Raw genomic sequence first — 17,291 nt, 5'->3', positions numbered from 1 at the left:
TCCAGAATAAAAAAAAGAAAGGCAAGAAGTGAATCCGAATGCAAAAATTGATGAAAGATGTGAGCTGCTCAAGACATGACTGAAGTCACAAGCATGGTGTGTCCGGTTTTGATCCGAAAAGCTGGAAAAGAATGAACTAGCACCTGCAACTAGCAAGCGTCAAGGTTCAAATCCAAAGTCTGCATGAAGAACCATTCAAGACTCAAGATCAAGTTTCAGAAGACTTATAGATAGGAATCTTGTAACTTATAGTTGACAGGCTTATTTAGTCTTTTTCATTTTTTTGATTTTGATGTAATAACAGGACCGCGGACCGGAACTTCGACGGAACAGCACCTCGGTATACTCCATCACTGTTCCTACTTCTAAACTACACTGACCTGATTCCTTTATAGCCAAGGATATGTAGGCAATCTCGGAAGCAAGGTTCGGTAAAATCTTTCAAAAAATGATTCCCACGGAGTATCCAAACGGGCAAAAATCGCTTGTATCTGCTCACTTTATCTTTGCCCGAAAACCTTCGTGTTTCCGAGCAAAGAGGGGCAGCTGTGAGCACGTGATTTTTGCCCTATGTGAAATACCCCTACAAATTAAAGAAATAGATTTTTCTCCAATTGTTTGCAATTTTATAGGATTTTTGTAGGATTTTTGTTAATTGTTTGCATTTTTTTGCATGTTTACTTTTATTAAAATCATGAAAAAAAATATACCAAAAATATCATGCATTGCATTTAGATTTTGTGTTCACATTTTAGAATTAATTAATTAATTAGTTGCTTTATTAAAAATAAAAATCACAAAAATGGCTCATTTTTACATTCTTAGCTTTAAATTTTGGATTATTAAGTTTCTCTTTTAATTTAGGATCAACTAATTTTTATAAATATTATGGTTAGGTAATTAGCTTAATTTCGCAATTTGAATTAATTTTGGAATGTAATTTAGATTTTTTAAAAATTGATTAAAGAAAAGAAAACAAAAAAAGAATGGGAATTGGAAAAGCTTGGTCTTAAATTCGAAATGGGCCATGTAATGAGTGAGCACAAATCTTTCAATACCCCTTCTTCACTTAAACTAGCCCATCTCCTTACTCGGCCCAAGAAAAAACCAGACTTGACCCAAATAACCCTTTGACCCACCCCATTTCCCCACCTAAAATTCTAACCTAGACCCTATGAATAGAGGTCAGCGGTTTCTAAAAAAGAAAAAGACCGAAGGGACAAAAAGACCTAATGAAAAATTGGAAAAAGGCAGCCTAAATCTAAGACCCTGACAGATCCACCGCACAAAACAAAACACCCCCTGTCATTCATCTTTCTCGAGCAGCCATGAACAAGGAACTTAACAAAGAAGACCTAAAAAACCAGCAGCCATAGCCGTTTTTCACAAAAAGAAAGAGCTAAGACTCTTCATCTTCTTCATATAAGCTTGGACAAAAACCCTATCAATGAGATGCAAAACCTAGAAGTCCTTAAGTCTAAAACACCTGCCGCAGAGTGCATAATAGACCCACCAGCTCCTCCCTTCACCACTAAGCTCGCCGAAATCCGGCAACAATATCCAAAAAGACAACCAACACCCCATCAGAACTTCATTTGCTTCAATACACAAAATCGAGCAACCTTCTTCTCCCTCAAGACGTAACAAAAAATGACCCCATCTCCACCTTCTTCAACATCAACCAGCGACAGACTAACCCTTTTTCTCCTCACACCCTACTTCACCTTTGTCACTCACCGGAACTAACACTGGCAGTCACCAAGTCTGGCAACTCCCTTTGGTTTTCGGGCTGGGTCGTTCCCTACTTTTGTCAGGCTGTTACGCTCATCTTTTTTTTGCTTTTGCTGATTTTACACAAGTAGCCATTTATGTTCTTTTGTATTTACAACGTGACAATTGATTTGCACAAAAAAGATACTGAAATGGACTGATATGATTACTGCAATGAAGAAACTACCAAGATGTTTTGGTTTCTTTTGATTGAATATCATTTCAAAAAAATAAAATCAAAACAGGAACAAAGTTGGAATTTTTAATATCAGAAGTTCATTGCTTGAGCTTGTTTGGATATGAATCCGGGTTTGTCTGAGTTTTGTGGTGCTAATTCGAGTTCCGTCCATGGTTTGTCACATTTATGAGTTCAAAATAGTGAAACAGTCAATTTTTCGGCTATATTGAGGTCAACTCTTTCATTCTCTATTTGTTTTATTCGAGCTTGATGTTAACTATTTGTTTGGTGATGCGATCCCGTTGTTTCTGTAATTATTCCCCGTGGTTTTGAATTTGCTTGCTCAGTTATCTGCTCGTGTTTACTTGAATTGGTATAGCTGAACATGATTTTGTCACAGTACAGAAATTGGGTTACTATTCATCAACTGAACTACGTCAAATTATATTAAAGGGGCTCGGGTGTGCATTTCATGTGACCCTGCCATAATTTTGAATAATAATAATAATGAAATAAACATGTTATAAATCCGTGTGTACATTTCATGTGACCCGAATGTCATTTCCAACAAGGTTAAATAGAACGTGTCGTGAACCACGGGTGCATTTCATGTAGCGTGGCTTACGATGTGTTTTAAATAACTTTGAAATTTTCTGAAATATTAAAAGCGGCTAAAAGGTTAAAAAGTGCACAATAGGTTTAAAATGTGTAAAAAAATCAGATAAATAGGCCAATAATAAAAGTTGAGCGATCGTGCTAAAACCACGTAACCCGGGAATGCCTAATACCTTCTCCCGGGTTAACAGAATTCCTTACCTGGATTTATGTGTTCGCGGACTATAAAACAGAGTCAATCTTTCCTCGATTCGGGATTTAAAACCGGTGACTTGGGACACCATAAATTATCCCAAGTGGCGACTCTGAATGAACAAAAATAATCCCGTTTTGATTGTCACTTAAATTGAAAAAAACTCCCTTATACCCTTTTGTGGGGTAGGAAAAAGGCGGTATAACACCTGGTGCTGGGCACTCAGCCCATATCTATTCCACCGTATTGTATGGCACCAGCAGAGTTGAAGGAGTTAAAGGAGTAGCTTCAGGAACTCCTTGATAAGTGGTTCATTTGGCCTAGTGTGTCGCCTTGGGGTGCGCTGGTTCTATTTATGAAGAAGAAGGATGACACTATGAGGATGTGCATTGACTATAGGCAGTCGAACAAAGCAACAGTTAAGAACAGGTATCCTTTGCCTCGCATTGATGATTTATTCGACCAGCTTCAGGGAGCGAGGGTGTTCTCCAAGATTGATCTCCGTTCAAGTTATCACCAGTTAAAGATCAGGGACTCAAATATTCTTACGACGGCTTTCAGGACACGATATGGTCATTATAAGTTCTTGGTGATGTCTTTTGGGTTGACCAATGTCCCAGTAGCGTTCATGCATTTGATGAACAGTGTAGTCCGGCCTTATGTCGACTCGTTCGTCATAGTTTTCATTGATGATATTCTAGTGTACCCACGTAGTAAGGAGGAATATGTGGAGCATTAGAAAGTGGTGTTGCAGAGATTGAGGGAGGATAAGCTTTATGCAAAGTTCTCCAAGTGTGAGTTTTGGCTCAGTTCAGTGGCATTCTTGGGGCACGTGGTGTCCAACGAGAGTATTTAAGTTGATCCGAAGAAGATAGAGGTGGTTCAGAGTTGGCCCAGACCGTCCTCAGCCATTGAGATTTGTAGCTTTCTTGGTTTGGCGGGTTATTACTACCGGTTTGTTTAGGGATTCTCATCTATTGCATCGCCCTTGACCAAGTTGACTCAAAAGGGTGCTCTATTCAGGTGATCGGATGAGTGTGAGGAGAGCTTTCAGGAGCTCAAGATAGCCTTGACCACAGCTCTAGTGTTAGTTTTGCCATCAGCTTCAGGTTCATATACCGTGTATTGTGATGCTTCGAGAGTTGGTATTGGGTGTGTATTGGGTGTGTATTGATGTAGGAGGGTAGAGTTATTGATTATGCTTCTCGTCAGTTGAACCCATGAGAAGAATTACCATGTTCATGATTTGGAGTTGGCTGCCATTGTTCATGCATTGAAGATTTGGAGGCATTATTTGTATGGTGTGTCTTGTGAGGTGTTTACTGATCATTGTAGCCTCCAGCACTTGTTCAAGCAGAAGGATCTCAATTTGAGGCAGCAACGATGGTTGGAGTTGCTAAAGGATTATGATATTTCTATATTGTACCATCCGGGGAAGGCCAATGTGGTGGTCGATGCTTTGAGCCGAAAGGTAGTGAGTATAGGGAGTTTGGCATATATCCCAGTTGGGGGAGAGACCTCTTGCAGTTGATGTTCAGGCCTTGGCCAATCGATTCGTGAGGTTGGATATTTCGGAGCCCAGTCGGGTATTGGCTTGTGTAATTTCTCGGTCTTCCTTATATGATCGCATCAGAGAGCGCCAGTATGATGATTCTCATTTGCTTGTCCTTAAGGACAGAGTTCAGCACGATGATGCCAGAGATGTGACTACTGTGATGATGGGGTGTTGAGGATGCAGGGCCGGATATGTGTGCCCAATGTAGATGGGATTCGGGAGTTGATTCTGGAGGAGGCCCATAGCTCGCGGTATTCCATTCATCCGGGTGTCGAAAAGATGTATCATGATCTGAGACAACATTATTGGTGGAGGAGAATGAAGAAGGACATTGTGGGATTTGTAGCTCGGTGTCTCAATTGTCAGTAGGTGAAATATGAGCATCAAAGACCGGGTGGCTTGCTTCAGTAGATGGATATTCCAGAGTGGAAGTGGGAGTGGATCACCATGTATTTTGTAGTTAGGCTCGCACAAACTTTGAAGAAGTTCGATGCTATTTGGGTGATTGTGAATCGGCAAACCAAGTCCGCGCACTTCATTCCTGTGTGTACTACCTATTCCTCAGAGAGGTTGGCAGAGATCTATATTTGGGAGATTGTTCGTTTGCATGGTCTCAGTTTCCATCATTGCAGATAGGGGCACTCAGTTTACTTCACAGTTTTGGAGGTCTGTGCAACGAGAGTTGGGTACTCAGGTTGAGTTGAGCATAACTTTTCACCCTCAGACAGACAGGCAGTCCGAGCGCACTATTCAGATATTGGAGGACATGTTGCGTGCTTTTGTCATTGATTTCGGAGGGTCATGAGATCAGTTTCTACCACTTGCAGAGTTTGCTTATAACAATAGCTACCAGTCGAGTATTTAGATGGCTCCGTATGAGGCTTTGTATGGGAGGCGGTGTAGATCTCCAGTTGATTGGTTTCAGTTGAGTGAAGCTAGGCTATTGGGGACAGACTTGGTGTAAGATGCTTTAGAAAAGGTGAAGGTGATTTAGGAGAGGTTTCGTACAGCACAGTCGAGACAAAAGAGTTATGCTGACAGGAAGGTTCGGGATGTGTCCTACATGGTTGGTGAGAAGGTTCTGTTGAAGGTTTCACCCATGAAGGGTGTTATGAGATTTAGGAAGAAAGGTAAATTGAGTCCTCGGTTTATTGGGCCTTTTGAGGTGCTTCAGAGGATTGGGGAGGTGGCTTATGAGCTTGCTTTGCCACCTAGCTTGTCGAGTGTGCATCTAGTATTTCATGTTTCTATTCTCCGGAAGTATATTGGGGACCCGTCTCATGTTCTGGATTTAAGCACGATTCAGTTAGATGATTTGACTTATGATGTGGAGCTAGTAGCTATTTTGGAGCGTCAAGTTCGAAAGTTGAGGTCAAAGGATATAATTTCAGTGAAGGTGCAGTGGAGAGGTCGGCCCGTGGAGGAGGCTACCTGGGAGACTAAGTGGGAGATGTGGAGCAGATATCCTCACCCATTTGAGGCTTCAGGTATGTTTCTTGACTAGTTCGAGGATGAACGTTTGTTTAAGAAGTGGAGGATGTAACGACCCGACCAGTCGTTTCATGAGTTATCGCTACCTTTTCCGTATTTCTGCTTCTTATTGCCTTGTTAAGCTATATTTTGTGTTACCGGGTTGGTTCGCTTGGGTTCGGAGAGATTTTGGTAAGGATTGAGACACTTAGCCTCTTTTGAGGAAGCATAAGTTGGAAAAGTCAATTGGATGTTGACTTATGTTCAAAGGGCTCGGATGTGAGTTTCGATGGTTCGTATATCTTCGGGAGGTGATTTAGGACTTAGGAGCATGATCAGAATGTATTTTGGAGGTACAGAGTAGATTTAGGCTTGAATTGGCGAAATTGAAATTTTGGCATTTTCCGGTTGATAGGTGAGATTTTGAGATAGGGGTCAGAATGGAATTCCAGGAGTTGCAGTAGGTCCGTTGTGTCATTTGGGATGTGTGTACAAAATTTCAGGTCATTCGGACGTTGTTTGATAGACTTTTTGACCGAAAGCAAAATTTAGAAGATTTTGGAATTCTTAGGCTTGAATCTGATGCGAATTTGGTGTTTTGATATAGTTTTGAGCGTTCTGAAGGTTAGAACAAGTTTGAATGATGTTATGAGATATGTTGGCATGTTTGGTTGAGGTCCCGAGGGCCTAGGGTGAGTTTCGGGTGGTTAAACGGACCATTTCATGTTGAAAAAGATTGCAGAAAAATCTGTTGTAGTATTGCACACAGCAGTGCTTCGCGTTCGCGAAGGGCTAGAATGTGAGGCTGAGGTTTGGCCTTCGCGTTCGCGAAGGGTTGGGGTCGTCAAGCTACACGTTCGCGAGAGGGGAGCCGCGTTCGCGATGGGCTGGGAAGCTGAGCCTTCGCGTTCGCGAGAGGGGAGACGCGTTCGCGAAGAAGGAAAATGTGGTCCACGCTAGGTTGTGCTTTGGGAGATTTTGAAGCTTTTTGAAGGGGATTGAAGTGGGAATCAAGGGGTAAGACTTGAAGGTAAGATTTATGGACTTAATACTCAATCCTAATGTGATTTCTACCTAATTAATCATGGAAATTGTTGAATTTAAGCCTAAATATTGAAGAACTAGGGCTTGTAATTGGAGACCTAAAATTAGGGATTTGAGGGATCATTTGTGGTTGGATTTTGGTGACTTTGATATGAATGAACTCGAGGAGTGATAAAGATTCTATTGATGTAATTTTTATCGGAATCCGAGACGTGAGCCCGGTGGTTGGATTTGGCCAATTTCGGGATTTGTGTTGTAATTTGATTTCTTTGAGTGGGCTTTATTCCCTTAGCATATTTTGATGGTTGTGCACTGATTTTGGTTAGATTTGGAGCATTCAGAGGCCGATTCGAGAGGCAAAGGCATCGCGGGCTAGAGTTTGGACCGGATAAAGGTGAGTAATGATTGTAAATATTGTCCTGAGGGTATGAAACCCCGGATTTCACATCGTTGTGCTATATTTAGGTGACACGCATCCTAGATGACGAGCGTAGAGTCGTGCACCGTTGGGGATTGTGACTTAGTCCATCCCGAAAGACTGTTTTGCCGCGTATTTGATTGAAAACGGTTTGCTATCATCATATTTTGGGCTGAATGCCATATTTGGGCCTCGTGCCAAATGTTTTGGACCCTTAGGGGATTTTTACTGCTATTTTCTCACTGTTTTGATTTTATATCTGTACTCAGTCATGCTATATTCTACTATTTTCATAACTCAGCCATGTTTACTCTATTTTAACATTTTAAATGATATTTTGGGCTGAGCATTATGTTTTACTGTGCCCGAGTGGCTTTTAGAGATTTCTGACTGAGTAGGGCCGAGTGTCTGTGTTGTGAGGATTATTATGGATCGGGCTGCATGCCGCAGCAGTGTTGTACTGATTATGATTATGAGGCCGAGGGCCTGAGTTGTATGCCACAAGGTGGCTTGATATGAGACCGAGAGCCTATTGATTATGTCACGAGATGGTTTGATATTATGCTTGGGCTGTAAGGGGCCCCTACCGGAGTCTGTACACCCCAGTGAGCGCGAGTATCTAGTGTGATATGTGATTTAGCCCGAGGGGCTGGTGTTGTTCCGTGTTATTGCCCGAGGGGCTGATTCTTTTGACTTTGTGCCCGAGGGGCGGATTTTATGTGTTTATCTTTTCTAGTTGCCTTTCATTTACTTGTTTAACTGTTAAAAAGGTGTTTTAAAGAAGCTTATACTGAACTGAGGTGTTTTTATTAGATTTCACTGTTTTATTGCATTTTTATTGGTTTTACGCTGCCTTTTATTAGCATGTTGTTGTATTTTACGTGATTTCTTATCGCTCAGCCTTCATTTATTGTTATTACTCGCTGAGTTGGAGTACTCACTTTACTCTCTGCACCCTGTGTGCAGATTTAGGAGCTTCAGGTCCCGCCACTGAGGGTTGAATGCTCCCAGCAGTTCATTCGGAGTCCACTAGGTAGCTGCTCGGCGTTCACAGCCCAGTGTTTCTCCCTCCTATCTTACTTTCTGTTTCTAGTTCTGTAATAGACTGTATAAACTCTTTCAGACTTGTAGACTTATGTTAGATGCTTATGACTGGTGACACCCCGATGTCGGGCTATGTTTATTCCGCAAATTGTACTGTTTCACTATTTCTTTTAGGATTTAATCATGTTAATGACCTAAATTGTGCTATTTTAATTATTTAAAATGAATTGGGTGTTGTGTCGACTGGCCTTGTCTTCACGAGAGGCGCCATCACGATCGGGTCCGGGTTTAGGGTCGTGACAAAAGTACCTTTAATGAAGAAAATCCAAGATATAGTAAACGTCAAAGGACAACTACTTATTTTGGAATGGATTTTCTAACATTCTTGTTGGAAAATGAGCCTCAAATGTTCAAAGAAGCAATGTCTTTCTCGGAAGTACAATATTGGAAAGAGGCAGTCAATAATGAGATTGAATCCATATTAAGTAATACTTGGGAATTGGTTGATCTTCCTCCAGGAAATAAACATTTGGGTTCTAAGTGGATTTTCAAAAGGAAAATGAAAGTTGATGGTACTATTGACAAATATAAGGCAAGATTAGTTGTTAAAGGATTTAGACAACGAGAAGGTCTTGATTACTTTGACACATACTCGTCGGTAGCGATGACTACATATATCGAGTGTTAATAGCCTTAGTCCCCGTGTATGACCTTCAAATCCATCAGATGGATGTGAATACAACCTTCTTAAATGAAAATTTAGAGAAAGCAATTTATATGGAACAACCTGAAGGGTTCGTAGTTCTCGAAAAGAAAAAGTGTGTTGACATTTTAAGTCACTTTACGGACTAAACCAAGCACCAAAACAATGACATGCGAAATTTGACCAAACAATATTGTCAAATGGTTTCAAGATCAATGAGTGTGACAAATATGTTTACATGAAGAATACTCCAAATCAAATAGTCATTGTTTATTTATATGTGGATGATATGTTGATAATGAGTAACGACACTGCTAACATAAATGCTATTAAGTGCATGCTTACTAGTAAGTTTGATATGAAAGACTTTGGAGTTGCCGATTTAGTTTTGGGAATTAAGATCCTGAAGACTCCTCAAGGTCTAGCCTTATCTCACTATCATTATATTAAAATGGTACTTGAAAAGTTCAAATATTTGGACTTTAAAGTTGTAAGAACACCAATTGATTTAAAACATACTCTTGTAAAGAATAAAGGTCAAAGAAAGTCTCAATTTGAATATGCTCAAGCGTTTGGAAGTTTGATGTACATTATGAATTGTACACGACCTGATATAGCTTATGCGATAAGTAAGCTTAGTCGATATACAAGTAATCCCGACAAAGCTCATTGCATAGCAATGAAACGAGTTTTAGGGTATTAGAAATATACCAAAGATTATGTAATGCATTACAATAATTATCTCACGGTTATTGCGGGATATAGTGATGGAAATTGGATCACCGGATCAACAAAAACAAAATCCGCAAGTGGATATATTTTTACCATTGGTGGAGGAGCTGTGTCTTCAAAGTCTTCCAAATAGACATGTATCACCCGCTCTATGATGAAGTTTGAGTTTATAACTTTAAACATGGCCGGTGAAGAAGCCGAATGACTCTGAAATTTCTTGAAGATATTCCATTTTTATAGGCGTATCCAAGATTTTAATAACATGGGTGCACCATTATCTTTAAGACAAATATTTGGTTCGATTATATAAAATTTGTGGTGATAACAAGTTAACGAGAAAACTATATTAATATAAATTTTTTAATCCAATAAAGATTCAAGGTTGAGCTATTGGAAATTACAAGCAGTGACATAAATATTTCAGATAAGCAGAAAAACAAACAAACTCCAAATAAGCTTGCCTGGAAACTATGCAATGAAATGTTCTTGATACCCAATACAGGAAAAGAAAAGCAACATACCCATTAATTAAGAGTGGGAAAAAATGAAAAGCAAAAGCTATTGAGATTTGATAATTTCACTACAATAAGCAAAATAAAATATTAAAGATTAACCTGGCTAGGGCACTGAAGGAACCTGGCTAAGGCACTAAAGCAAAATGAAATGTTAGAGTCCAAAATGGAATGGGGGAATCGAAAATTTACTTCAATTATATTAATATTATATTCACAAAAAATATCATTCACTTTACAATTGTCCTCGACGAGCTTTCATACTTTGAAAACGGTCTAGAATAGCATCATTACTTATAGTTTTAAATATCTTACATTCTGTATAGCAAACTAAACGATCATTTAGAAAATCATCATACATCCTATTTCGTAGATCATTTTTATGTACTTCATTGATGAGAATGCTCTTTCTACGTGTGCGGTAGCAACAAGTATAAGAAAAGTCAACTTCACAAGCAAATAAATAAGTGACCAAGTAAGATCCAATTTTTTTCTATCATCACTCTAGCAAAATCCTTAATCCCCTTCAGGTTAAGAAATCTACTATCACACTTTTGAGCATAGACAATGAAACTATCAAGTTGGAAATCAAGTTTTCGAAGCTTGTTATCACCAAATATACTTGGATAATACCCTGCTAACTTCATTATCCTGTCCTTATCAAAATTAACAAATGAATCAACCGGACTCAAACTGGCCATACCAAGTAGTAAGTCAATATTCACAACATCAAAACGATCATTAAGCTCTTGAAATTCCAAATCAATAATCGTATAAAACACTTCCACATGAAAGTGATGTAAATATAAAACTTCGGACCTCTTATGCTTCGACTTTCCTAGAGTATAGTCTTCATCCATTTTGGGAACTAGACTATCATGTTTACTACAAAATGAGCACACCTCATCCAACAAAGAGTTCCATTCAGTTTCTCTCACTATTTGCAATCTTTTCTTTGCAAGGTCAAGCATTCCCATAGCATTAACAATATCTTGATCTTTCTTTTGTAAGGCTTTGTTCAATTCATTTGTAAATAACAACACCTTAAACATCAAGTGCAACATAAAAATAAATTCAAATTCTTGAATCTGGTTCAAAAGATTTCCCGCTGCAAATCTATCAAGATGATATGGTCAGTCATGGTTCATATCTTTAAGCACATTAACAATTGAAGGAAATTAAAAAATCAAATTGTCTAGAGTTTTAAAATGAGATCCCAACGAGTATCACCCGGTCGTTGGAGGCCACGTTCTTGATTCAAACCTTGCCTCGTATAGGCTTCTCCAAATTTAAGCAACTATTCCAACTTATCTGCTTGATGTTGTCGAAGTGAATCCATGCGCTTAAATGAAGATCCAATAGTATTCAAACATTAGTAACAACATAAAAGAAATTATCCACATCCGAATGCTTTTTAGAAAGAGCTACAAGTGCTAGTTATAATTGAAGAGCAAAATAGTGAATACAATATGCAGAGGGAGTATCTTGCAAAATTAAAAACTTGAGACCACTTATTTTTCCTTGCATATTACTAGCTCCATCATAGCCCTGTCCACGTATCTTGGATCTACTTAATGAATGATCCAAAAGCAAAAAATAAATTGCTTTTTGTAATGATGAGGAAGAAGTGTCACCCACGTGGACAATACCCAAGAATCTCTCTATCGCCATTCCACTTTTGTTGACATATCGCAAAATTAAGACCATTTGCTCCTTATGCGAGTCGTCCTTTGATTCATCAACCAATATTGCAAAATAATAATCATCCAAATCTTCAATGATAGCTTTAGTTGTTTCTTTCGCACATGCCTCCACAATCTCCTTTTGAATACAAATCATCATATCATTTTGTAGAGCATGACGTAATATTACTCTTCCTACATCTGGACGTCGATCTCCGTGCCATTCTAAAAGTTTAGGAAAGCCACCTTTATATTCAGATTCTTCACTTTCATCATGTCCACGAAATGGAAATCCTGAAATTAAAAGAAACCTTGCCACATCAATTGAGGCATTTAAGCGCATCCGGTAATCACTTTTTACTTTTTCACTTTGCTTATCAAATGAAGATTGAATCGATTGACGTTGACTTTTCAAATCTAACATCCTATTGAAGCATTTGTGATGGATATTATTTACTTCACCAACATGTGCTTTGAATCTTTCCACACCCTTGTTCCAACCCCTAAAACCATCTTTTGTAAATGCACCCCCTACATTTTCATGGCTTTCAAGTTCATTCTTGAATAAATAACAACACAAACAAAATGTCGTATCTCCTTTTATGCTATACTCCAACCATTGAGAATATGGTCCCCTAAACCAAGTGGGACTAAGTTGACGCATTTTACTCCCAATCTTAGTTTTAGGAAAGGCATGACCAATCGGTTGACAAGGCCCTTTGTTTATATAATATCTCCTCACTTCATCTCGAATATTAGGACCATAATCCAAAATTGGCATTCTTTCTTTGGGATCCAGTTCAAAAGATTTCAAATCAAGCACTTTATCCACATTTGAAAGCAGAGAAGGATTTGTATCCCTTTGAACTTCTGGAGCGATTTATGAACTCTTGGATGACCAACTAGCACTAGAACTCGATTCATCATTTTTCGGCTTGGTGAGAAATTTATCCATTTTAATCTTATGGATCATTCCTACAAAATTAAACAAAGAACTGTTATCATAGATATACAAAATAGTATATGCAGTTCCTCGTTAAAATAGTATATACAGTTCCTTGATGTTGAGATTAATATCAATAATTGTACTTTATCTTAAAAGAGGTTCACTGGCGTGAATTCTTTCCCCACCTAAAGGAAAGGAACTTTAATTTTTCTTTTTAGATGATATATTCTGGGGGTAGATGGTCACTTGTTCATTTAATAGGCTATTAAAATTTTATTTTCTCCTTTGTCAAATTACATAATGCATATGGAATATGACATTAGCTTCTCACTTCTCAGAGGAAGTATCACAATATAGTTTTTTCCTATGGATTTCAATCTTTGACTCAGCCAAACATTTTCCCAAACACAATATGTGCACAAATTCTATAAACTATCAAAATTCAAGGCCTTAAAGCCCTAGCTCTCCCAAATTCGCACTAAAAATAACAACAACTTATCATTTCAGAAATAAACAATCAGAATCACCATCAAGGCATTAACAAGAAAAAAATCTTGGCAAGAGATTCAAACATTGAGCACTAAGTGTCTGAGCAGAACGGGAAAAGAGAGAACAGGGAATAGCAAGAGGAGAAGAAAGTTGTCACGACCCTAAAATCGACCCGATCGTGATGGCACCTATCGTGAAACGAGTTTTGTGGTATTTGTAATATACCCAAGACTATGTATTGCATTACAATAATTATTCTACAGTTATTGCGGGATATAATAATGCAAATTGGATCACCGGATCAACAGAAACAAAAATCTACAAGTAGATACATTATTACCATTGGTGGAGAAGCTGTGTCGTGGAAGTCTTCTAAACAGACATGTATCACCCGCTCTATAATGGAGTCTGAGTTTATAGCTTTAAACAAGACCAATGAAGAAGCTGAATGGCTCGGAAATTTATTGAAAGATATTCCATTTTGGCCCAAATCTGTGGCGCATATATTCAGACATACGACAATTAAAAAACAATAGGAAGGGCTGGGAGCATTATGTATAACAGAAAATCACGTCACATACGACAAAGACTTAATACTATTCTCTAGTAAAATTATCAAAATTGACTATGTAAAGTCAAAGGATAGCGTGTCAGATCCGTTAATAAAAGGCCTAACTAGAGAGGTAGTTGAGAGATCATCGAAGGGAATGTGACTATGACCGAGGACAAGTTACTGTGGAAATAACTCTACCTAGAAGACTGAAGATCCCAGACCTAGGTTCAAGGAGATCAAACAAAGTCATTTATAACAGTTCAATATTGTGAAATAAAATTTTGGTCCATTCTCGTGATGAGACAATATTCAGTACCAAGGATAAAGCATGAAGGATTTTTAATGGTTTCTAAGTTTGATACATGGTATATCAAATAGTCTATTTACGGGATTACACGTTTAGGAATCACCTATGTAAATGTAAAGTGTAAGCCGCTTCAAGGAGAATTCAGTAAGGCCAGTTTTCTATACACTTATGAACCAGGCAGTGTTCATGGCTGAAACAAACACAATAATGAGAACCAAAGATGGTTAAGGATTGGTCATGTGACTTACGGTTGTCTAGGTATACACCAAAACTCGACGGTTCAGAGATATCAAATCTACCGACTGACTGAGTATATCCGATATAATTTCACTACGCAAAGTTCAAAGGGAAACCTACTTATCCCTACGTGGATAATCCTTACTTGCGAATCACACAATATTTTATGCATGTTTTCATCATATAGCCAATCCCCATTCATGTGGAGGATTATTGGATTTTTCTTAAAGGGCGTGAATGGGAAATGGAAGAGGCACCTCTTGGATTGCACCTCTTCATCTCATCCTTTCATTGTCTATAAATTTAGAGGCTTTGCCTCATTTTCTGACATGGAAAATCTAAAAACTTCTCCCCTCTTTTCTACATTGTTGCATTATTTTTTAAATAAATAGAAGTGTCAAGTGTGATTTGCTCCGTTTGTTGAGTTCGCTAAAGTTCTGTGATTTGTAGTGCCGCTGTCACAGAATAGTTATTCCGTTCTATTCTGGGAGTAATTAATCCATAACATTACCCAATAATGAGGAGATTAAATTCCTTAAGAATAGATAAACCACTTGTAGGCTCAGAATTATTTTATGCTTTGTTTATTAAACTAACGTTTTCTTTGTATAATTTTCTGATTTTGAACAGAGATTACTAACATATTTTTTAGGCCAATCAGGACTAGGTATCGAGACTATTAAATTATTAAGTTCAAACATCAAAGTGATAATTTGGCCAACATAATGTTAAGGTATGAACTAAATTAAAATCGTCACCATCTATTTTGCCATAATATTATTTTTACTACCAAATTGGAGAAAAAGACATAAGATGAAAGAAACAAAAGGAAACCACCTATTTTCATCATTCCTGAAAAGTTAACTAAGAAGTTATTGGAATCATCTATATTTTTCGTTTGTTGGAAACATTTATACCTTCTACTTCAATTAATGTAAGCTCCTTTTAATTTGTTCTAAAAAATAATTATTTGTTAAATTTAAAAATAGTTTAATTTAAAATTTTAATTATATTCTTAATGAGAAGATTTTACAGTTACATAAATATTTAGTTATTACTTAGAAGGTCAGTACTCGACTAAGGTAATTATTTAGGTCGGCGTTGTTGTTTGATATGGTGACGATAATAGATAAGATATAGCTTAAAAGGAAAGATTATCAGTTTCCCGGTAACGGAACCAATTTGTTTAACCAAAAATCTGAGTCCTTGGTCAAAGCTAAAAAAGAAATTCGGGTTACTGATAATCAGGAGACAAAAATAAAATACTTTTGAGAACAATGGTAAAAAGTAAATAGATAAGTATTTCAATGAATTCTCAATAGTATTCCGTGTCCTTACAAATGATGATACTTCTCCCTTTTATAGATCATTCTAGGTAAAGGAATAAAGCCTCAGCTTTAATGATATAATCATGAGTAATAAATGACATTAAATAAGCCGTTATACAATCATTCCTATTAAATACCAACTTTATAACGTATCAAATATTTAATAATGAATTTGGACTCCTTTCTGTCATCTGATCCTTGCTTTCAATGCCTTCTAATCCGTTGGCTGTAAATAATTTAAATTGGTACGAGACTCGTATCTATATGTCGTCTCGTGCCTATTTAAATTCTTCTTCCCGTGGCTGTTTCCATCTGTGCCTCTTAGTCAATTGCTGTTCTTTGACCATTCAACTAATCCACGTGTCATGCCACATCATCTTTAATATAAATTCAGTTTTTTCCTAATACAGATAGTCCCCCCACTTTCTATTTTTTTATCAATTAAATAATTGGGAAGTGGATCTTCATGTAAAAGGAATTTTTGCCACAATTAATGCTCATGATACTAACGTCTCAACAGTCTTTTCCATTTAATGTTATGTCCATGTGTCATTTTCTAATTGATTCCGCTATTCATACCCTTTTTCGAGACTTCTTCATTCTCACTATTTACGAAGTGATAGCTGCCTTTATTATAGGCTTTTCATCATTACACTTAAAAAGTTGACGGTTCCCATTTTACACATAACTTTGTCTTCCTTTGTCTTCTTCACAAATCTTCAGCACATACTTCCTTCTTAACAATGTCTTCTTCAAACCCTAACCGTAAAAAAGTTCCAATTCTAGATCAGTTCCCCAATGCCCCTGTTAGACACAGAAGAGGCGGAGGAGGTAGGCTTCGAACAGGGTTAGAATCTACGCGAGGCGGCTCCTCTGGTTCTTCTTCAAGGAGTTTTGTCCCAAAAGCCCCTTCTTCTAAAAGTAGGGAAATTCTTGATACTTCTCAAGAACCCTCAGTTGATGATATAGTTCCCGGCGATTTGTCTTTTGAAAGTGACAAAACGTCTCTTCAAAAACAAATTAAAAATTTAGAAAGAGCCGATACTTACCCAACATTAGTAACCGAGCTTACAATCCCCACCATAAGAAGAGATTGTAACTGGAAGGATAGTCTCCGAATGTCAATTCCTTCCCCAAATCAAAGAATTTCCTCTTTTAGAAATGGGTATTCTTCTGTTTACACTTACCCCTTCACTTTAGGTTTTAATCCTCCTATTGACCCAGTTATTCTCGATTTTTGTCGTTTCTTTACAATTTGTTTGGCCCAAATTGGTCCATTGGTGTGGAGAACAGTGGCTTGTTTGAGATATATCCTACAAGGCCAATGTCAATTTCACCTTTTCTCATCTCATTCATCTATACCATCCCAACTTAATACGCCATGGGGTTTTCACCTTAACTGCAAGGAGCAAAAAAGTTTTGGTAAATCCTGAGTATGATAAAGATCGTGGATGGTATATCCGTTACGTTGCTGTCCGTACAGTGGACTTGATTGGTGAAACAAATATTCCCTTC

The 17,291-nt window shown here is 37.8% G+C and overlaps 1 protein-coding gene across 1 annotated transcript; it reads right to left on the bottom strand.

Annotated features, from left to right (window-relative positions):
• Positions 1-10,683: 10,683 nt before the first annotated feature.
• On the bottom strand, positions 10,684-12,697 carry LOC107807843 (uncharacterized). Its single transcript, XM_016632280.2, has 3 exons — positions 11,767-12,697; positions 11,606-11,667; positions 10,684-11,277 (listed from the first exon to the last, which is right to left on the bottom strand). The coding sequence occupies exons 1-3, from the start codon at positions 12,695-12,697 to the stop codon at positions 10,684-10,686; spliced, it is 1,587 nt and encodes a 528-aa protein (XP_016487766.2).
• Between the last annotated feature and the right edge of the window lie 4,594 nt (positions 12,698-17,291).

This window comes from Nicotiana tabacum, chromosome 11 (genome assembly GCF_000715075.1).
Source record: "Nicotiana tabacum cultivar K326 chromosome 11, ASM71507v2, whole genome shotgun sequence".
Lineage (NCBI taxonomy): Eukaryota > Viridiplantae > Streptophyta > Magnoliopsida > Solanales > Solanaceae > Nicotiana > Nicotiana tabacum.
This window is presented reverse-complemented; position numbering and strand designations above follow the sequence as displayed.